This window comes from Fusarium flagelliforme, assembly GCF_020744385.1.
Source record: "Fusarium flagelliforme strain FIESC 12 MPI-CAGE-AA-0113 chromosome Unknown B0J16scaffold_7, whole genome shotgun sequence".
Taxonomy (NCBI): domain Eukaryota; kingdom Fungi; phylum Ascomycota; class Sordariomycetes; order Hypocreales; family Nectriaceae; genus Fusarium; species Fusarium flagelliforme.
In genome coordinates this window covers 541,047-562,493 of record NW_025763509.1, presented here as the reverse complement: position 1 = coordinate 562,493, position 21,447 = coordinate 541,047, and the positions used below count along the sequence as shown (strand labels likewise).

Here is a 21,447-nt window from a genome sequence, read left to right as displayed (position 1 = left end):
ATAGAAACGTATTTGTCATCATGAATGACACCGCGTTGTGCTACCTGCCGATATTTCGCAGCCCCTCTTCCTAGAAGAGTCATTTCAACGGATGAATGAGTCGACTGTGGGCTTCACGCAAGGGGGAGAGCAAACATATGAGCGGTGAAACACAACACATAACTTCCCTTCAACAAATCGCCAAAAGAGAAGCATTCGGGCAATTGGCTCTTTCTCGATCGGCCAACTAACCCCCGCTGAATGGGTCCCTGATCGGCACGAGTCTAGACTTCAAGGTGGGGAATTGCTAGTCTTACTCCGACTCCGGAAAGTCCGTCACTCTCGGAGTTGTGAGTCTTTGGAAGGCGTCTGACCAAAAAAAGTTGCCAACTTCTCTCATCATCAATCCTCAAGCGACGCCATCGCCATTGAATGAGATGGCATCCAACGCACCAAGAGATGACCTCGACGGTGACAGTAAGCCCTCCTTTTCGCATTACCACATTTGAATCGCGCTGATGTGTAACCAGTCTTGACTTTCTCGGAACTCGATTTTGCAAGACTCGGACTTGCGAACAAACAGACTCAGGATGAATTTACACCACAGTTCGATACTCTGGCGGAAGGATACCCGTTTCCGATACAAAACAATCCCTTCCCGGTAGAACAGAGTTTCTTCACCGACGACTTCAACCTAGACCTCTCAGCACACCCACACAACGAATTCTGGCTCGACCCAGCGCTAGATCTTCAACAATGGCAAACATCGCCCTCAATGCAAACAGAGACAAGTCGCGATATCTCGCCGCTAGCCACAGCCGACGAGCGCATCAGCACGCCAGCCTTGAACACCAGCTTCGTAGGTCTTCCACCGCTCGAACCCCAACATCCCACCCTCCCGCGCAAACGAAGCACATATTTCCGCAGTCCAACAACCAAACCGATTTCAATACCCCACACAAGCCTCCAGCGCGATAGAACACAAGATCCCATGCAGAGATGGCAAGATTCGCCGCCTGAAGCCGAGCCAGCCTCTTTATCCGCTATAGCCGACGCCCTCTCAAAAACAACACTACGCAAACGCTCCTCCGCTGGAAGTTTGGGGAAAAGCCGTGTCGGAAGTCGCGCGGGGTCTATAGGTAGTGCGACGAGTGTTTCTGATGTCTCTGTGGGATCGCCTGCGCGACGGAGAGGACGAGTTTCCAAATCGAAGCGGGGTTCTGCGAAGAGCAAGATAACAGAGAAGAGACGTTTTCCTTGTACATTTTGTTGTGATAGTTTTAAGAGCAAGTACGATTGGGCACGGCATGAGAAGTCACTTCATTTGGATCTACAGGGATGGCGATGTACGCCTTTTGGAGGAATGGTTGTGTCGCCGGATACTGGACGGAGTCATTGTGCTTATTGCAGTCAACTCGATCCCAGCGCGGAACATCTCGAAACGCATAACCACGCCAGCTGCCAAAACGACGAAAAACCACATATCTTCCGCCGCAAAGACCATCTTGTTCAACATCTACGACTGGTTCACCATGTCAAGACCTTACCTGTCATCGATACCTGGAAAGTCGAAGGACCGCCTATAAAATCTCGCTGTGGGATTTGTAGTATCAGGATGGAAACTTGGCAAGAGCGTGTGGAACATCTAGCGAAACATTTTCGGAAAGGTGATACGATGGAAGATTGGAAAGGCGAGCACGATTTCGAACCACATGTCGAAGCAAGAGTTACAAACGCCCTTGCGCCATACATGATCGCAGCAGAGGAACGGGCGCCTGTACCGTTCTCTGCTACGGATCCTAGTTCGAAGGATCATTTATTACAGATTGTCAAGAATGCGAGGGATGAAGCCGAGGTAGCGAAGCGAGTCTTCGAGGAACTACCACCTCAACAAACGGAGTCTACAGCGAAGGACGTCAACTCTTTGTCCTTTCCGGAATTTCTGGCATATCATTTAGGAAAGTATGCGCAGCAGCAGATCAGTGTAGGGATTATGCCGACGGATGAGATGTTTCAGACAGAGGCGAGGAGGATTGTTTATGATACCCACGATCCGTGGGATCAGACGTTGGCGGATAATAAGGATTGGTTATCGTGTTTTAGGAATTGTCATCTTGGGGGTCCTTCTGGCTCGGGATGATGGCCCGGATTAGATTGAGAAGGTTGGATTGTTGGGAGTCTGATGATTAGCAAGCCATCATAACAAACCACTCGGCATAATATCCAATTTACACAAGGATGGCGCAATTTTATTAAGTCCAAGATGTCATGGCTTATGTGTCTGATGTGCCAATTCTCATTCTAGAGCACGCTGTCTTATCGTATCCACAACCGGTAGCCATCCCGAGAGTATCTCACACTCTCCGAGAAATCGGACCCGAATTTTCACCCACAAGGTATCCAAGCCGAGTCCGACTCAAATTTTCCTAATAATAGCCCCAGAAAACCACACCTTATTTCCAAAGTGGAAACTCCGCAAGACCCATCGTCTCCATCGGCGACCTTAAAGAGGTAGACCGATGCGAATTGTTCCACAATAAAAATAAAAGTCTGATCACACCGACTGCAAAAGATAAGCTTAAAACAGAGGCGAGTAGGTATATAAGTAGCAGTTATGCTTCAAGAGAGATGTTGTAGTAGTATCATATTCACTGTAAATCGTAATGGTGAAAATCCCTTTGTATGCGACCGCTGGTGTCGCAACCTCGTGTGTTGCGTTCCTTTTCGGGTATGTTCCGTGCTCCTTGTCAGGATCAAATAATGTTAATTCGTGATAGAATGGATACAGGAAGCATCGGTCCTATAACGACCATGTCCTCTTTCAAACATACCTTTGGCGATTTCTCAGCTACCATCCACGGAGTTATCGTCTCAACTATCCTCATCCCTGGAGCATTGACAGCGCTCGTCGCTGGAGCCCTTGCGCACCGTTTTGGGCATGTTAGACTCATTGCCATTGGCTCTGTCATCTTCGGCATTGGAGCAGCTATCGAGTGTGGTGCACCGTATCTTGGTGTGTTCATCTTTGGACGTCTTGTTAAAGGCATGGGCGAGGGATTGTTCTTGAGTAATGTTTATGTGCAAGTTTCAGAGATGTCGCCTTCGAGGGTGAGAGGCATCATGACGGCGCTACCGCAGTTTCTTATTACTACAGGAATTGTCACCGGATACTTCACTTGCTATGGAACCTCAAGACTGGGCGATTCGTCTGTTACATGGCGTTTACCGCTTGCCATCGTTGCATTCCTTGGAGTCTTGCTATCAATGGTCGCGTTCATCGTACCCCCTTCTCCACGATGGCTTCTCTCCAAGGGGCGCATCGACGAAGCACGAGTTGTATGCAGACAACTCGGTATTGATGAAGTCGAGGAAAAAGAGCTTCTCGCCCAAAACGGGGATACACCTCTTGACGGCGAAACAACGCTCTGGCAGGATATCCAGCACACTTTCAAAGATTTTCGCTGTGCTTTTTCAGCCCCGTATCGCAACCGCACAGCCTTTGCTTGCTTCCTGATGGGCATGCAGCAATTCAGTGGTATCGATGGTGTTCTCTACTACGCCCCCATCCTCTTCACGCAAGCCGGTCTTAGCGGTGAGAAAGCATCTTTCCTGGCATCTGGTGTCTCCGCCGTTGTTATTCTAGCCGCTACACTCCCTGCAACAATCTTTGCAGATCGCTGGGGGCGCCGCATGCAGAGTATTCTCGGCGGTGTGCTGATTGTTGGGTTAATGGTGATCATGGGCTCGCTTTACGCTGCAGGTCAAGTCCATCCCGAGTATGGAGCTGGAAGATGGGTTGTCATCGTTTGTATCTATCTGTTTGCTATTGCGTTTAGTTTTACGTGGGCGATTGGGTTTAGAACTTGGGTTGTTGAGAGTATGCCTAGACGGACGAGGAGTAGTGCTTCTAGTCTGGCGCAGAGTTCGAACTGGGTAAGTCAAACGCCGACACTGTTTGCATGAAGATATTTACTGACTTCGTGAACAGACTGCCAATTATATCGTGGCTTTGGTGACGCCGGTGCTGTTGGATAAGTCATCGTTCGGCGCGTACTATTTGTTTGCTGGATGCAGTTTGGCGACTACTGTTATGGTGATTTTGTTCATGGGCGAGACGAAGGGGTACAGTTTGGAGGAAATCGAGAAACGACATGGTGGTACGAAAGAGAAGAGCTTTCCGCTCAATCTGTAGAATGCGAAAAATAGGTAGCAATCGTTTGTGTAGATGGCAAAATAATTTCGTTTAATAAGTTGTGCTTAAAATGGCCTGTGTGCTTGCGAGCACGCTAAAAGATTTGGAGATAGTGAGCATCGGATGGAAGAGGTGCTTGACGAGGTGCTTGACGAAATTTGGCAGAGCAGGGGGATGCCGTACATATAGTTCCAATAGCACAAAGTTTTCAACAAGCGGGTTTAGCTCAGTTGGGAGAGCGTCAGACTGAAGTCAAACTTCAATCATACCGATATCTGAAGGTCATGTGTTCGATCCACATAAACCGCATGTTCTTTTTTTGCCGTTTTCCACTACGATTCGTCCATCTCTTCTATACAATAGAACAAATGTCAATTGACTGACAACAAGACACTCACTATGCGAAAATTTGCTAAATCAGGTTTTTACTTTTACCCTTTGCGACATTGTTCTTCCGAAAATTTATGAGGAAGGTCAAACGACCTTGTCATTAGCTCAATGCTACGGGATTCGGTTGTGGTGATCTTGGCGTTGTGATGCATACCTTCCATGCGTACCAATCACGCAAGACCGCTCAATTGATCAACCTCAAAAGCTTCCATGTTTGTCAGTGACGATGTCGAATACGATCACAACCATCTCTGGCTTTACCCCGATGCCCAGTATCCCGGTACTTTTGTTCAGCTGGGAAGTTGCTTAAAGGACATCAATGGCCCCAGCTTAATGACCTATATGCGACATGCAAAGCTGAAGTCATCATGCCTTCCTTCAAGCGGTTCTGCAGCCTTCTCGCTTTCACTGTTGCAATCGTACAAGCGCAGAGAGACGATCTCGGCTTGAAAAATGGCTACATCGACATCAAGACAGAGAACTTCAATGCCCGCATTGTTCGCGACGCTCAAGTTCTTGCCTCATTGACTTCGGCGGACGATTCATTCGACTTCCTCCCATTTGACCGAATTGACGTTCGCGCGCAAAATGGGCAGTACCACTGGGGAGACATCACGTATCGCTATCGCGAAGAAGGCGATACGACGTGGAAAGGCGGCGATTCTGCTAAAAGTCGTAAGCCTGTCAAAAACATCACTTCGAGCTCAGCGCTTGCGGCTTCGGACATCGCACCAACACTTTCGAATAGTCCTCTGAACATCACGCGCGAGTGGCTCGACGTGGATGGGGATCTAAGCCTTCGCTTCATCATAACCAATGAAGGAAAGAACACGATCGAAATTGGCAGCCTTGGATTCCCAGCCGAGTTCAACAGCATCTTCACCAACAGGACCGCCGAAGACATGGCAGCGCATTGCTCCCTCTCAGATCCCTATATAGGCCAAGATGCCGGCCATATCCGAATTACGCCTGTCAAGGGTACCGGAAAAGGTCTCGTGGTCGCACCTCTGAATGGAACAAAGACAGCGCTGGAGGCATACCGAAATCTAGAAGAGCCTTGGTTCGAGTCTACGGGCTACGGAAGTCAGACGTTTGAAGGACTGTATGAGTGGCAGGTGTTGACCAAGGCTTGGGCGGAGAAAGAGTGGGAAGACGTTGAGCCTTGGAATGAACCGACTTCGAAGGTTTTAAAACCTGGGGACTCGCTGGAATTTGGTGTTCGCTTTACTTTGGCTGAGTCTGTTCGAGACTTTGATAAGGCTATTCTAAAGACTGGGACTCCCGTCGCGGTTGGGGTTCCGGGGTACATCACTCCACGAGATCTTCCTGCGCAGCTTATTCTTACGAGCGACAGCAAAGCCGAATCCATCGAGGTTTCACCTCAGGGTGCTTTTGAAGTGAACAAAGATGGCGATGGAAAGTATACGCTTACCCCATCTTCCTCCGCCTGGGGTCGTGTCCGGGTATCAATCACATACGCAGACGGAAAGGTACAGACCGTACATTACTACGTTACCAAGGCCACGACTGAAACGCTCGACGACCTTGGAAACTTCCTGACCACCAAAGCCTGGTTCAACGACTCATCAGACCCCTTCAAGCGATCCCCATCAGTCATGACATACGATTACGAAAAGGACTCCATCGTTGAGCAAGACCCGAGAGTTTGGATCGCAGGACTCAGCGACGAAGGTGGCACGGGAGCATATGTCGCTGCCTTTCTCAAACAAGTACTGCAACCAGACGCCCAGGAGATCGTAAAGCTCGATGACATGGTTATGGAGACAATTTGGGGAAGACTCCAAGCTCAAGACTATGGCGTGCGCAAGTCGCTCTTCTACTACGAGCCAGAAGAGGTGGACTATCCTTACAGCAAGAATATTGACTGGACCACCTGGACTTCTTGGGATAAGAAATCAGCTGCAAGCTTCGAACGAGCGTATAACTACGTTCACGTCACGGTGGCATACTGGTCTATGTATCGTATTGCTCGAGCATATCCGGATCTGACTTCCAAGTCGTGGACGTGGTACTTGGATCAAGCGCAGAAGACGATCATCCGCATGACCCAAAAGGACGTATCGTATCGCGATGTTGGTCTCATGGGCGAGACGGTGTTTGGCGAGGTTCTGGCTGATCTGAAGCGCGAGGGTAACGATACTGCTGCCAATGCCGTAGAGAGTGCTATGAAGGAGCGCGCTGAACTTTGGCATTCGCAAGAGATTCCGTTTGGGAGTGAGATGGCTTGGGATTCGACGGGTCAGGAAGGTGTGTACTACTGGACTAGGTGAGTAAACCCCAGGCGCAGTGGGATTCGGCTGACCTTCTAGATACTTTGGCTTCGACGACTCGGTCCAGAAGACGATTGATAGCGTGTTGGGTTACATGCCGAACGTGCCTCACTGGGGCTGGAATGGAAATGCTCGTCGATATTGGGATTTTATGTGAGTCCTTCGAAGCCGTGAGCTTCATCGCATACTGACTGTCGCAAGATACGGAGGCAAGCTCAAACGCATCGAGCGTCAAATCCATCACTACGGCTCCGGTCTCAACTCCCAAGTCCTCCTCTCAGCCTTCCGCGACAATCCATCAGACACATACCTCCTCCGAACTGGCTACGCTGGATCCTTTGCACCTATGACCAACATCAACCAGGACGGCTTCCCCAGTGCTGCCTTCCACTCGTTTCCCGACACCCTGAAGTGGGATGGCATAATCGGTGATTATGGCGGCGGCTTGATCGGTACTGTTCTTAACTCGGGTACGTATGTCGCTGATGACGAAGAGCTTGGAATGGTTGCGTATGGAGGGATCTTGTTGAAGGATGGGAGTGCGTATACGGTGAAGCCGAGAGATGCTGTAAAGAAGAGGGTGTTTATCGGGCCGCTGAAGGTGTTGATTTCGGTTGATGTCGGAGTCATCACGGAGTTCACTTTCGATACTGCGGGTGAGACGGTTGAGGTTACTTTGTCGCAGATGAATGACGCGCCGAAGGCGACTCAAGCTGTCGTGTGGATTGAGTCGACGGGTTCCGAGAAGTGGAGTGTCAAGGCAGAGGGGGCGAAAGAAGATCGGGGAGGTTGGATTGTGCCGATTTCTGGGACAGATTCTGTCACTCTCTCTTTGGCTCGAGTTTAGTAGTTGTGTATATATTGGATTCTCCATCATTCTATACCTATTGGCATTGACTCTGTATTCTATCACCGTTGAGTGTTTGTTGGATTGTTCTGGTTGGTGACAATAGCTATTGTGCAAGCCACGCCAACAGTTGCATCCTCTTGTGAAAGCCTTTGCGTTTATTTAGTTATCTGTGGAGTGCTTTGCTTTCGCCTGCATTATGCTTTTCAATAGCGATCAGATAAGCTCAAGGTTTTCGGTGATATTTACACTTTTCAAAGGGCATCATGACTCCTTTGCCCACACATAACCTTTTTTTTTTTTGCCCTGCCTAAACATAAGGTTTAGGTACAGCATAAATGCCTTCCTTGCTTTCATCCGGCTTTTTTCCTCTTCCTTTCACCCACATTAACAAGCTATAATCATAGCCGTACCTCGTCAATAAGGTCAGTAAGTCCCTAGGGATAGTTAAAAGCAGAGACCTAACATAGATAACAGCTACACCTCCTTAGTAATGCATTACACAATGCCTCTTGATTCTTAGCTTGTAGCTAAGATAGGCAGCCCTAGTTACAACAGCAATACAATTAACCTTATCCAAGGGATATCTATACCCCTTAACAGCCTTAACGGTAATAAGAAGAGGGACCTGAAAAACCATCCCTTTTTCAAAGCCCTATGCAACTTAGAAAGGGAGCCTGACTTAAAGGTCTACGCAAGGATCTTCTATTTTGCTTATACCGTTGCCTGCAGCTACAACCCACAAGCCTGTAACCTAGACCTAGCAAGGGAGTATGTAGTCCTTGCTAAGCAGGGGTCTGAGGTACCCTTTGGAAGGAATAACCCTAATGGGCTATTAGAAGTGCTGAATTTCTGGATTGCCCTGAAGGAGGAATAAGGGATGAAGGAGTCATCTTGTGTTTGTTGGCTGGCGTTGGAAGGGGAAAATTCGGTCGGCAGCTAGGCGTTTAGGCGATTCACAATAAAAGGCACACTTTGGCTTTTCAATAGCAAATATGACATTTAACAATTGTTAGCTGTTTGCACTGGCAGAACCGGTAAGTCAAGGCATTTCATTTCATCTGTTTGCCAGCTGGCCGCCAGCTGGCACTTTGCATTATTTGTGGCAAACAAGCAGTGACCTAGACCCAACACTGGCTCTTAGTTTGGCGCCCTCATAAATCTCTTTCGAGAAACCCTTCCTTCACCCTTCACATTTGTCTTCCAACAACACCTCCCGAGAGCAAAGGACGGATCAATCGCTCTTTCGGCCAGGGCACCTGATATTCGCACACAATCTCTTTACTTACCATGTTGTTGCTTCTGTACGATGCGATCTCTGATGGAGACATCACCCGCTTCAACCATCTGCTGGAGCAGCCCGAGACCCAAGCTGAGCTCAACAGTGGAATTGGGAGCTTGTGCTTAATGTCCGCGATTATGCAGGGCCGTCTTGATTTCGTCAAAACCTTGATTTCATTTCCCCCTTCAGTTTTCGACATTACGCGTAAGTCATTTCTCATTGTTTGAATTCCTTGTGGTTAAGATCTGATAATCGAATAGAGTATCCCACTACAGAAGGAGCTACCTCCTACCTGGTCAGGGCTGCCATTTTCAAACAAATTGAGATCTTCAAGATCATTGCCGAGACTGGCAAAGTCAACCTCACCAACCGCGACGACAAAGGTGCTACTCCCCTTCACTGGGCCAGCAAAGCGGGTTGTCTCCCCATTGTCGACTTTCTCCTCCAACAGGAAGGCATCAACCCAGACGAGCAGGACAACGTCGGTCAGACACCTCTCATGTGGGCTGCTAATGCAGGAAAAGAGGATGTTGTCCGCCAACTTCTACAGGTAAACGGAGTTAACCCCGATGCTCACGACCCTGAGGTTGAAATTCCCTTCTATTGGCCTCTTTTCTTTCTGTGACCATTCGACACTTACGGAGATCTTGGGCGATTCAGGACGCGTCAGCCAAGATATTGAGGCTCAGGCGTTTCAGGATGGATTGGCTGACCGGGTGATTAATCGACCCTCGTATTGGTACACAGGTATTTAATACACCGGTAATCAAGTGTGCGGCAAATCTTCTACTGCTGTTAGAAGGAGTCAAGGACTTGAGGGAACGGATGGGCGAAGGAGTGATGAGAAGTATGGGGTTCCTTTAGCCTGACGGCTTGCAGTGGATATGAGGATGGCAATTCCTAGTACTTAGTCTCTCTGCCTTATGCCTTCTGCAGCCAACTATTCTGGCACCCTAAAGAGCTCAGGTGTTGGTTGAACGAGGCGTCATTCCACTCAGACATCCCATTCATCGCGTTCTCATCTCAAGTCAAGTTGTTGTTTTTTGTGATCAGTCCAGCTTGCGTTTTCCCTCACTCTCCAACATGTTGAAACCAAGACACTCAGTGGCATGTCTGCCAGTTTTTTTCTGTGGCGCAGCAGCTGTTTCTTCTGGTACCTAGACGGGTGGTTCTTTTTCCATGCGCTTCTCTGCCTTTCCTGTTTGCACCGGCAAAATCGGCATATAAGACGCGTTTGCTCGCCAAATTGTTTGCTAGCTGGCCGGCACTGCACATCTCAGCAAACAAGCAGTGATTCACTGCGAAGCTTCCTCTCAAGTACTTAAAGGCCTCTTCGCCGCCCGTCATTTCTTCTCTTGACTCTTCATCTTCCTTCCTTACCAAAGAGCTTCGTCTTCACAATCATACCACAACAACAACAGAACTACCACTATGGTTTCCTTCGCTGATTTGGAGCCCCCTTTTTACAAGGCTATCCGTGAAGGGAACATCACTCTCTTCAACCAGCTGATCGCTCAGCCCGAGCATCGAGCTAGTCTCTATCAAGATGGGCATGTATGCTCTGGATTTAACCTCATGAGCACTGCAATTCCGGGCGGGCAAGTTGAGATTGCGCGAAAGCTGTTCGCACTTGACGCATTTGACTTCAGCAGTAAGTTACCTTCGACTTTTGATCATACTTATCCTGACCTTTGAGAAGAGTACAGCTCGTACTTGTTCCGATGGGCTTGCAACAATCCTGCCATCTTCAGGATGATCGTTGAGACTGGCCAAGTCGACATCACTGCCCATGGCGAAGCAGGCATGACTCCCCTCCACCACGCAAGCAACGCGGGATGCATCGAAATTGTCGACTTCCTTCTCAACGAAGGCGTTAACGCCGAGGTGAAGGATGACAACGGTCGCACACCCCTCGCGTACGCTGCGATGAAGGGCAGTCAAGAAGTCACCCGACGACTTCTGGGAATTGACGCAGTCAACCCAGACTCTATGGACAACGATGGTAAGACACCCTTCTACTGGGCTATCTTTCACAACCAGGGGGCGATTGCCAGGATCTTGAATGACACCGGACTTGTTGACACAAGTGTTGAGGGCCGGGCGATGTGGGATCGACAGGCCCGTCCCAAGTTCACCACGATTGTCTTGTGAGGGATGGGGAGGGATCAAGAGCGCAGAGCCGGTGGTAAATCTGCTGACTAAATGAATGAACGAAGGAACCACGAGAGGCATAAGGTTTCCTGAGATTTCGGGCCAACAAGGCGTGATTGTTAGCTAAGGCTTAGAGAATGAAAATAAATAGAGCATAAATGCCTATCTAAGCTTAACTAAATCTTTTCGTCCCTTATGCTCCCGGTGACCGATTCTTCCGACACCTTGACGCTGGTCTCATACATAGAGGACATCACTTATTATCCGTACTTCAGCTAACATTTAACAAAGATGCGGAAGAATGTAACGCCGAATGATAAAGGTCGAGTTTGGTCATGACTCTGAATCCACGCGGAGTCACGTAGCATTGAGACGCTCCATGACAAGTTCAGGAGCTGGAGAGAAGGGCTGTCCCAGTGATCAGACCTAATGGAGAGTATTGTTCAAGCTAGCGACGGGATGTCGATCTCAATAGATTTGAACTGCGCGCGCTTTGAGACATGTAGTTTCCCTCCTCTGTGCTGTCGAGATCACGATGAGCGCGTCGATACGCGACGCGTAGAGCTGTCACGTGTCCATGACATCACAGCAATGATATCATCTCGAAGGCGTCGCAAACTCATCTCCAGCGTTCCCAGCTCTTTACTTCACCAGAAAACATCATTGACATTATCAGACTATCTCTCATTCCAACCGATTAACAGCCAAAATGAGAACAAGAAACGGAACCGAGACTCACGAGGACAATTCCACCTCGCCGCAACCCCGAGGCCACAAGCGCCAATCAAGCAAGACGGAATCATCCGCACCAGAGCCCAAGCCCAAGCAATCCAAGAAGACATAGGAATCCAATGCCGAAGCCGAGCCATCAACCCCAACGGAAGAGAAGAAGCCAACACTTACCGACAAAGCTCTCGAGTTCGACTTCGACCACTCAAAGATTCGAGACCCTCGACGTACCCCAGGACGCGTCAGAAGACCCCGCTACGAGGAACGCGAAGTGACAGAAGAATGGCTATCGAAATTCCACATTCCGAAACACAGAGAGGAAAAGAACGATCCCCTGTACTGCTTCTACGATCTGCACCAGTGTTATAAGAAAAGCCCCGATGGATCCCCAACGTACGATAGCGCGGGATTCCAGTTGGACTACAAGAAGGTGGAGGAGTGGATGAAGCCTGTGGGGTATAACAAGAAGTCCATGATGAACAGCATGGATCGCGCGCTAAAGAAGGGCGACGAGGAGAAGGAGGCTGCGTATGAGGTGTTCTTCGTGAATGACAAAGGCCCTGATTGCGGTCATCACGCGGTGATGGATCTCATCAAGGACAAGATGTCAAAGGATCTAGATGTCCCATTCCATCAAATTGCCGTGAAGCAGATAAAGAAGTGGGGAGAGAAGGGCTTTGAGAAGGTGAAGGCGGATGAATGGTGGGTTGAGCCGAATGAGGTTGAGAAGGCTCGTTTTTCGAAGATGCATGGAGGTTCTAAATTGAGAAAGGATCTTTAGAGATTCCCCTAGTCATTGAGCTTGTTTATTAGCGTTGCCATGATGTGCCAGCTTTATCTACTATTAGTTTCATTCAAATAATCTGTTGCTTTTCATTTGTCCTCCACAAAACTCCTGCGACAAGATGAAGCTTTCCCCAGACAATCACCGGATGACTCACAACCTCGCTTTCTAAGTGATTTGCAAAAGGGCGTGATAAGAACGTGGGATGCATCATTCTTTCAAAGGGTGATAAAGGATCATGCACCTTCGCTTCCGACCCAACAGCAACCGAAGGTAGTTAGCGCTGACCAAATCCTCCCCGGTGCTGTCAAAAGAACCTTGTAATACGCCCCTTGCATGTCATACTCCACCTAAAGGGCGCACCAGCCTTAATTGAGATGACCCCCCGACTTGTTCATAAATAAGCTGGTCAACGAACCTGGCCAACAATTCTCTACTGGAGAAGCCAAGACTGATTCAGCTATCGACTGTGGCTACTGTCTCACAATGGCGACTCAAACGGAAACACTATTGGTAGAGCCCATGCCGGTACCACCAACTACCGAATTTGAGTCCGACACCTCCGATAGGCCATTCTCAAAACTTCAGAAAATAGCAGTAACATTCCAACTTTCAGGCGTGAACTTCGCATGCAGCGCAACAAACGGACTGATCGTCGTCGGTCTTCCTCAAATGACCTCCGATCTTCATCTCCCGCCCTCCCTCGCATTCTGGCCCTCCTCCGTGCAAGGTCTAGCAACAGCATCTACACTCCTCCTCGCAGGAGCCCTAGCCGACGTCCTCGGCGCAAGATCCGTCGAGCTAGTCGGCTGCATACTTAGCGGGGCTATCATGCTCGCTTGTGGCTTTATACAGGCTGGTGAGGAGCTTGTCGCGCTGCGTGCCCTGCAGGGCGTAGCTTTGGCGCTGCATCTAGCAAGTTCGGTTGCGTTGGTTACAAAGACCCTTGCGCGTGGACGGGGACGGAATTTAGCTTTTGCATGTCTCGGGTTGAGTCAACCTTTGGGATTCTCTTTTGGACTTGTGCTTGGTGGTGTGCTTGTTGAGACTGTTGGGTGGAGGGCGGGATGGTATCTCTACGGGGGTATTGTTCTGTTTTTGTCTGCGGTTGGGTTTTGGTCTTTGCCAAAGTCTGAACCTCTTGGAACGTTCAGAGATGTCATGAATAGTGTCGCTACCAAGGTTGACTGGTTGGGCACTCTACTCGCTTCAGCTTTCATGGCTCTTCTCTGCTACTTCCTTGCGTAAGTCACCCCCATCTTCGATCGCAAGTATGCTAATCATATCACAGCATCATCAGCACCGACGTCTATCGCATCAAGGAAGCAAGCAGCATCGTCATCCTCTGTCTCAGCTTAGTCGCTCTGCCTCTCTTCGTAGTGTGGATGCACATCCAGGTTAAGAAGGGGAAACCGGCGTTGATACCCAATTCGTTCTGGCGCAACCACGCCTTCACTAGCATCTGCGTGACGATCGCCCTGTCAAACGCTGTCATCAACTCCCTAGAGCTGTTCTCTAGTTTATTGTTAGTTATGCCATGAATGTCACAAAATGTCACTGCTAACGAAGAACTAGTTTTCAAGAAATTCAACACTTGTCTGCCCTGAATGCGGCGATCCGGATTCTGCCGAGTGTTGTTGTTGGTGTGGCTTTGAACTTCACTACTGGTCTTGTTGTGCACAGGATTCCTGCCATTTGGCTTATTGTTATTACGTCTATCCTGACTGCTCTCTCACCGCTTCTCATGGCTGTGACCAACCCGAGCTGGACATACTGGACAACCGCTTTCTTTGCTCAAGTCCTCATGCCCGTCTCCATTGACGTCTTATTCACGGTTGGTTTAATCGTCGTCACTGAGACATTCCCAGAAGATAAGCAAGCTATCGCTGGATCGGTATTTAACGCGGCATCCCAATTTGGGAATGCTATGGGTCTGGCCATTATGCAGGTTGTGTCTACCCTGGTAACAAAGAACCATTCAGGGTTGGAGGCGACCAAAGCATTGCTGGAAGGATACAAGGCCAGCTTCTGGACCATGTTTGCTTTTATGCTTCTTTGTGCTTCGATTGGTGGCGTTGGGCTTCGAAAGGCGGGTAAGGTTGGGTTGAAGCGAGAGTAGAAGATGCAGCCAAGAAATTAGACTGCATCGGATCCTAACGGCATCTGCATTTCATTTCACATCAAATGGGAATGGATATCAGTTACCCGAAAATGTATTTATATCTAGGGGGTCCCTTGCATAGCTGAACTATTGGATGTCAAAATTTTCTAGCTCCGGTAGTTACGGGAATGCGAATCATATTGCGCCAAGAACAATACCATTCTCCTTGCCTCTCACAGTGAGAATCTCAAACGATACTAACTGTCATTACCGGCCCTTTTAATTCTCCTTGCGCTGCTGAAAAAGATTGATGACTGCCGGAATTTCCGATCGGAAGTACCGTCCGCGGAATTAGTTAATAATGGGCTTAGGCTTAGGTCCAGGCTTTGGCTTTGGCGCCGGTAGGGGTCTTGGACGGGGGTTCGGCACGTCAACGGTGTCATTCTCACGTGGAATGTTGGACGCTACAGAGGATGTCATTTTAGTAAGGGTCTTTGTTCGGAGTGTGAGTGTTAGTATGGTTGCTAGTGCTACCGAGACCGAGGTTATCAGACTGACCAGACAGTAGGATCGCTGCCATATATATTCGCCTCCAACTTGTGAATCACTAGCTAAAAGTAAAAGCTTACTCACTGATGCTGTAAGCGACCAACGCTGACTAGCCCGCCGAACGACGCCATGTTTCACCCGTAGCCCCGGCATTGATTCACAATACGATGCATTCTCACATTCTTCAGCGGCATTCCCAACGTGTTTACGTTGCAGTGCATCTAAGAATTTTAACTTTTCGGCCCTATAGTCTGTGCAGTGTAACTTCAATGGGATCTACTCCCGTAATGAAGCATCCTTGTTAACAGATCGCCAATCTGCCCCAAAGCTCAGCTCTTGATCAATGCGCTAGAGAGAGAAACTGTTGATCGGCACGAGTCATTCACCTTCAAACCACGTTGCGCAAGCCATCCGCGCGAATGAAGATCACCCTCCAAATGAGACCTGCGAGACATTTCGTTCGAGGTTAGTCGCCACGCAAAATGACGGGCGTTATCTCCCACTACCGAGATGGTACGGAACAAGCCGCCCCGGCTCTTACATCACCCTCTCAAACAACTACCAAATTAGTTAGTGTTCCTGCCTTCCCCCCTTTCCATGCCTTGGTAGCGCAAAAGCTTGTTCTGCCCTAGCTAAGTGGTTACCATGTACCCGTCAAAAAGGACTTGGTTCCGCTTCCCCAGACTTTTCTTCATCCCTTGTCTTGTTTAACTTATTTAAATCCTTCCTTCGTGCTCTTCTCTGGGATGATCCTCACTTGTATCCTTGACGCAGATCGCCATGTATAATGAAACTTCACCAGCTACCGCTGAAGCCCGGCGGCTCAAGAAGAGGGAGCTTGATCGGAAAGCGCAGAGGTTGGCACGTGAACGTACCAAGAGTAGGATTGCACAGCTTGAGAGTATGGTGGATAATTTGCGACAAAGCGATTCGAATTCACAAATAGCTACGTTGATGGATGAATTGGGCAGAATCACGAAAGAAAGGGACAATTTACTTCAAGTCCTCGACTCGTTAGGGTCGACCATTCGTCGTCATCTCGGCGACGCGAGTACCACCAATGAACCATCACCAGACACCAAGTCAGAAGCATCATCAAGTGCTACCACAAAGCTCCCTGTACCAACACCATCGAGCAACTCCACAGTCCCAATTAATCTCACGAGAGCAGACTCAGAAACAAGTAGCTCTGCGATACTAGAACTCCCCATGGACGCAGCCCCAACCGATCCCTTCGCATACACAGCCTGGACCTACCCCGTCAGCAACGATCCCTACCCAACATCAATGGCCTTCGACAACACCATTCTTCCCTCCTCAGGCCACGGCTTCATGCCCATCACACCCCTCCTCCCCGCCCCCGCGGAAGACAACGACGTCATCGTCCCAAAAGCCCCCGTTCTGTGCCACTGCTCCAGCCCCACGAGCTGCGCCTCGACCTACCATGGCGTTAAGCCCAACATATGGCGCGCCATCAACGAAACGTTACAAAAACCGACAAAGTTGTCTGCCGAGGAGATGGCGGTTGAGGAATACGGTGCTGAGGATATGCCGGTGAGAGCTATTGTTGAGGGATGGGATAGTCTTGAGAGGGCGGGGAAGATGACGGCTACGTGGCGCAAGTTACGGGTTGCGGATGAGTTGTGCTTTGCGAATTGTGGGAATACTGAACGGCTTGCTGCTATGAGGATATGTCATATGCTTATTACGTATCATGGCGATCCAACCTTAGCACGGCGGGCGGCACTGCCGAGATGGTATCTAAATAGGTAAGACATGCTGGAAAGAGTTAACGACATGTGGCTAACAGATGAAAGACCATCTCAAGCTCTACCTCACTCCTACGGCATCGACTTTTTCGTCTGGTAAGTAGAAACCCACTGGTATCAAAGCATCAACTAACACTCTCCAGGCCTGGCTTACGAGAACGTCTCATCTTCTCCCAACATCAATACTGCACCAACACATTCTGGGAAATGCTCCAATCAAATTTCAAAATCCTCTGGTCAGATTCCTTCCAAGACACATTCTATCACAGCCCACAGACAGGGAAATACCACATATCTCCCATCTTTGATCAGCGTATTCGAGATATCAACGCGTGGACCATGTCGCAAGATTTCTTTACACATTTTCCCGAGCTTGGGGAAGATATACCGACTTATATGGGTGTACCGGCGGGAATTGGTGGGACAGTTATGGTTCCGAGTCGACGGCGGAGGGGGGATGATGAGGAAGTTAAGAGATTTAAGGGACAGAGGGCTGCTATTTGTTGACAGCGTTGTAATATAGTAATAGAAAGACAAACATTATTCCCAAGTCTGATTTGTTGGGTCTTATGAGTGGTTTCAAAAGATGAAAACTATCTGTGAGAGTCAATTGTCAATCTTTACATTAAAGCAAAGACTAAGTTTTAGGGGATATTCTCATCACTTTCGTAAAATTAGTTTGCGTAATTGTGCATCTGCCATATAGATTATGCATTCCTCAAGACCTGCAATCACCATTCAGGCAAGGTGTTCGAGCGAACGAGTCATGGGCATCAAACAGTTGAACGACGATGCCAAAGCAGCCAACCGCGGCAAGGGGGATTCTGATGGAGCGGTCACCTTCACCTACACTCATGCAGAATCATCACCCTGCAGAGTAAAGCACATCGTCCGTGCTCTTTACAGCCGGGAGATAAACGCTGTAGGTAGGCATCATCGAGTCTACAAGTATTTGAAGTCTACTCACATCGTGAACTTCAACACCCAAGGCTACTTGAGTCTCTACAGAACAGGTGCTCAGCCTGAGTGTAAATCTGTCAGACTACCCAACCGAGAAACTGCACGAGCAGATGCACACTATCGAGCATGTCGATCCTCTTGATCCAGTCACTGACTGGATTGTCACCTGTCTAGTTTATCTCATGATTGCCAAGGTAGGAAGACATGGAAAATCACTGGTTGAACTGAATGCTACCGTCCAAGATGATATATCAGCAGTCAGCAAATAGATAGAGATTTTTAGGTGAACGATAAACAGAGTGTGATTTTATTACGTATTCTATATGTTGTAGTCTTGATATTATCATAAATGCCTTTCATTCCCCATCTATATTCTATTTCGTCGCGTGAGGCTCAAAGTATGCACCAAGACTAAAATAAAAATGTTAGCAATCGCACTTTTAACCCCAATACTCAAGAGTTGACTTACCCAATAATAATATAACACGCAAACATCAGAGCACCTTTCAACCCAATAGCTCTAATAGCGGTGCCAGCACGACTCAGAATCAACAAGTTGATCAACAACCCCGATCCAACAAGCGTAGTTGTCTCAAAAACGTTGAAAGCCATCTCCAAGTTGCGTCCCAACATCCACGCTATCAGAACCGTCAAGGGCGCTACGCAGAGTGCGATTTGGATAGCTGAGCCGACGGCGACGGAAATTGCTAGCTCGAGCTTGTTTCGCATCGCTACTGTGACGACGGTGACGTATTCTGCGATGTTTCCGACGATGGGGAGAATAATGAGGCCGATCAGCGCTTCTGATAATCCTCCTTCGTGCGTGACGTCGTCGATTGTCTTGACGAGGAATTCGGCGTTCATGGACATGAGAGCTGATGAGACTACTAGAACCGTAACAGCGGCTATCGTACCGCTGGTGCTGGAAACATGAGATGTGTGATCAGGAACCTCGGGGAGTTCCGGCAGAACTCGACGGTGTACACTGTTGACCGAGAGATCCCTCCCCTCAGATCCTTGAAATTCCGTACGTGAACGCGAGCGTGAGTGCCCTCTTGATCGATGTGACAAACTTGCTCGTGGTGCCGCTTCCCTCTTCACAAGGTCCTCCTCCGCCGCTCCTCTGCTGTCAAGAGTAGTACTTCTAGCCCGCGTGGGAACATCCCGATCAGAAAAGCGAATAAGTCGTGAGTTGGAATGTTGGTTTCGTCGATGTTGATGATGATCTGTGTGAAGTGTTTGCAGAGGAATTGACGGCACTTCGACGTTCTTGGGTCTCATTTCATAGGCGAAGTAGACGATGTAAATGACGAGAACTACTAGTGATGAAGCGCGGCTCATACTTAGTGCTGCTTCACTTACTTTTCCTTTCTTGTGGAAAGTATAGTCGAATGCGGTCTGGTCAAGTTAGTGACGCTCAGAATGAGTTGAGATAAATGAAACTCACAGGAATGAGAATCACAAAGACGGACACGAAAAGAAGAGCGGCCAACAGCTCAGACTCTTCCATGCTGCTATGAGCCTCAATATTGGACATGCTGCTCGCAACAAGAGCAGAGCCAAGAATCAGGAGCAGATTCACAAGCACACTTCCAAGAATTGAAGCTTGAACGATGCGAATATGGTTATTCACCAAAGCAACCCTGCAAAAGTCAGTTTCCATCTCATCCTCATTCTCATCTCACTTACACCCTATAATCAATCTCATTAGCAACTCATCTCATCTCACTTCATCTCACTCAAACTCACAGAATAATAAGCTCAACAAGATTCCCCAGCGTAATATTCAAAAGCGCACCAATCGTATCTCCCGCCTCAGCAGCAATCCTCTCCGTCGCCTCAGTTAACATAACAGAAAGCGGCACAATAGCAACTGCATTCGTCATGAAAATTACCAACGGGTTAATATGAAGCATATGTGCCGCAAGACCAATCGGTACGAAAACAAGCAACCAATTCAATCGCGAGGCAACAACTGTGGAGCGGATCTGGCCGAAAAATGAGACGTTTTCGTTGGGAAAGTCAAAGCCTGACCGCTCATTTGGCGGTGATTGCGTTTCTAGATCATTTGTGCTGGGAATGTTGAGCTGTTGGTAGCGGACTCTTGATGATGCGCGGAGTGCTCGCTTCATGGTGTCTTTTTACGAGCTTGCTTGATCAGTTTGCTGTCCTAATGTTGGCGATACAGGGGCTGTTTTTGTTGCGCACCTCGTATGCTAAAGTCGGGGCCATGGTGACCGCCATTCAGCGGGTCGTCTTCATCTTCGCTCGCAGAGCAGTCATTGTATCTGGGCGTGTCCGTGGCTAGGGAGGGACTCATCGAGGCGGAATAATAGTATGTTTGTGAAAAGAAAGCAAAGTAGGCTGTGCAAAGAGACAGGGTGAGTTGGACAAAATTTAAAAGGAGGTCTCAGCGTCCACGTAACGATAGGAGTCGCTTAAAAAGTGAAGCTAATTAATCATTTTAGAGATCCAGCATTGATGATTTACCCCTGATTGTCACTGTGCCTAAAGAGAACGGGCTAGGTACTACGTAGGGCGGTAATCATATTTTAATCTCCATTACTGGTGCTTGTGCGGCTCTCCCTTGTTTTATTGAAAACATTAGGTCCCCTCAGTGGATTACTTAGCGTCGTTATCACTTCCCCCCTACTCTACAGAGACTCACTACAACTCACCATTTATGCCATTCAACCGTAACAGAAGCAATAAGAAGGAGACAAATAAAACATGTCTCGTGCATGCCTTCTTTATCCCTTCCAAAACGTTTCTAGCCAGGTCGAGAATTCTGATGGTTCAACCCCCTGTCATTATCGGGAGATGACTATGCCCCGCAGCGCCACCAAAAAGGAATGCGACAGGGTCCAGAACCTAGCTCAAGCATTGACGAGTCAAGGTAAATCGCAATCAAACGAGAGGTTAATTGGGGGATGAGACTGCGAAGGTCTCAACGTGAAGCGATAAGTGTAGCAGGTGGTATTCTGCATGGACAACACAGCAGATACGCTGTTAGGCATTAGGCGTTAAATATTGTAGCGGTCGAGGCGCTGTGAAAGACCCGGAATTAAGCATTCTTGCCAAGAAGTGGTGACGCATCATCTTCACCGCTTGCTCCTTTTGCTTCAAACATCCTAGCAAGCTTTTTATCTTATCTTATCGCTATCGCAAAGTTGACGCGTTCTGCCGATCGAGAAGCTGGCCATCAATTGTTACTCTGGCCCAAGGTAAGAGCAAATTACATGAGTTACTACGTATAAATCTCAATAATATCTAACATTTCTACTCGTTTATTGCAAGATAGCAAAGTCTTCTCACTATTGACTATTTAAGTTTATCTCAAAAGGCCATTTCTCTAAATCGTAGGGCTAAATAGAGCACGCTCAATGTGATCTTTGTATGTTTTGCACATACTACAACAAATGG

General features: G+C 48.4%; 10 protein-coding genes and 1 non-coding gene across 11 annotated transcripts; 10 read left to right on the top strand and 1 right to left on the bottom strand.

Moving 5' to 3' along the window:
* Positions 1-416: 416 nt before the first annotated feature.
* On the top strand, positions 417-2,119 carry B0J16DRAFT_388145 (uncharacterized protein; the record flags this gene model as incomplete). The annotated part of the gene is made up of 2 exons (XM_046131724.1): positions 417-456; positions 510-2,119. The coding sequence occupies 2 exons, from the start codon at positions 417-419 to the stop codon at positions 2,117-2,119; spliced, it is 1,650 nt and encodes a 549-aa protein (XP_045978667.1).
* Positions 2,120-2,790: 671 nt separating this feature from the next.
* On the top strand, positions 2,791-4,171 carry B0J16DRAFT_309736 (general substrate transporter; the record flags this gene model as incomplete). Its single annotated transcript, XM_046124927.1, has 2 exons — positions 2,791-3,912; positions 3,968-4,171. The coding sequence occupies 2 exons, from the start codon at positions 2,791-2,793 to the stop codon at positions 4,169-4,171; spliced, it is 1,326 nt and encodes a 441-aa protein (XP_045978666.1).
* Positions 4,172-4,386: 215 nt separating this feature from the next.
* On the top strand, positions 4,387-4,480 carry B0J16DRAFT_t310. Its single transcript has one exon. It is a non-coding gene; the product is annotated as a tRNA-Phe (tRNA).
* Positions 4,481-4,929: 449 nt separating this feature from the next.
* Positions 4,930-7,743, top strand: B0J16DRAFT_309734 (uncharacterized protein; the record flags this gene model as incomplete). Its single annotated transcript, XM_046124926.1, has 3 exons — positions 4,930-6,848; positions 6,892-7,005; positions 7,054-7,743. 3 exons carry the CDS (start codon positions 4,930-4,932, stop codon positions 7,697-7,699), a joined length of 2,679 nt encoding a protein of 892 aa, XP_045978665.1. The 3' UTR covers positions 7,700-7,743.
* A 1,246-nt stretch (positions 7,744-8,989) lies between these two features.
* Positions 8,990-9,606, top strand: B0J16DRAFT_403963 (ankyrin repeat-containing domain protein; the record flags this gene model as incomplete). Its single annotated transcript, XM_046132757.1, has 2 exons — positions 8,990-9,185; positions 9,242-9,606. The coding sequence occupies 2 exons, from the start codon at positions 8,990-8,992 to the stop codon at positions 9,604-9,606; spliced, it is 561 nt and encodes a 186-aa protein (XP_045978664.1).
* A 594-nt stretch (positions 9,607-10,200) lies between these two features.
* Positions 10,201-11,291, top strand: B0J16DRAFT_348433 (ankyrin repeat-containing domain protein). Its single transcript, XM_046128741.1, has 2 exons — positions 10,201-10,632; positions 10,681-11,291. The coding sequence occupies exons 1-2, from the start codon at positions 10,413-10,415 to the stop codon at positions 11,130-11,132; spliced, it is 672 nt and encodes a 223-aa protein (XP_045978663.1). The 5' UTR covers positions 10,201-10,412; the 3' UTR covers positions 11,133-11,291.
* On the top strand, positions 11,292-12,644 carry B0J16DRAFT_348431 (uncharacterized protein). Its single transcript, XM_046128740.1, has one exon. The coding sequence runs from the start codon at positions 11,562-11,564 to the stop codon at positions 12,228-12,230; it is 669 nt and encodes a 222-aa protein (XP_045978662.1). The 5' UTR covers positions 11,292-11,561; the 3' UTR covers positions 12,231-12,644.
* A 418-nt stretch (positions 12,645-13,062) lies between these two features.
* B0J16DRAFT_181167 (major facilitator superfamily domain-containing protein) lies at positions 13,063-14,936 on the top strand. Its single transcript, XM_046122605.1, has 3 exons — positions 13,063-13,889; positions 13,937-14,170; positions 14,221-14,936. The coding sequence occupies exons 1-3, from the start codon at positions 13,132-13,134 to the stop codon at positions 14,762-14,764; spliced, it is 1,536 nt and encodes a 511-aa protein (XP_045978661.1). The 5' UTR covers positions 13,063-13,131; the 3' UTR covers positions 14,765-14,936.
* A 793-nt stretch (positions 14,937-15,729) lies between these two features.
* On the top strand, positions 15,730-17,631 carry B0J16DRAFT_181169 (uncharacterized protein). Its single transcript, XM_046122606.1, has 3 exons — positions 15,730-17,064; positions 17,113-17,160; positions 17,208-17,631. Exons 1-3 carry the CDS (start codon positions 16,076-16,078, stop codon positions 17,569-17,571), a joined length of 1,401 nt encoding a protein of 466 aa, XP_045978660.1. The 5' UTR covers positions 15,730-16,075; the 3' UTR covers positions 17,572-17,631.
* Positions 17,632-17,830: 199 nt separating this feature from the next.
* B0J16DRAFT_323780 (uncharacterized protein) lies at positions 17,831-18,293 on the top strand (the record flags this gene model as incomplete). The annotated part of the gene is made up of 2 exons (XM_046125793.1): positions 17,831-17,990; positions 18,073-18,293. The coding sequence occupies 2 exons, from the start codon at positions 17,831-17,833 to the stop codon at positions 18,291-18,293; spliced, it is 381 nt and encodes a 126-aa protein (XP_045978659.1).
* A 16-nt stretch (positions 18,294-18,309) lies between these two features.
* B0J16DRAFT_348423 (uncharacterized protein) lies at positions 18,310-20,543 on the bottom strand. The gene is made up of 5 exons (XM_046128739.1): positions 20,233-20,543; positions 19,774-20,161; positions 19,472-19,667; positions 18,494-19,422; positions 18,310-18,435 (listed from the first exon to the last, which is right to left on the bottom strand). Exons 1-5 carry the CDS (start codon positions 20,342-20,344, stop codon positions 18,399-18,401), a joined length of 1,662 nt encoding a protein of 553 aa, XP_045978658.1. The 5' UTR covers positions 20,345-20,543; the 3' UTR covers positions 18,310-18,398.
* Positions 20,544-21,447: the final 904 nt, after the last annotated feature.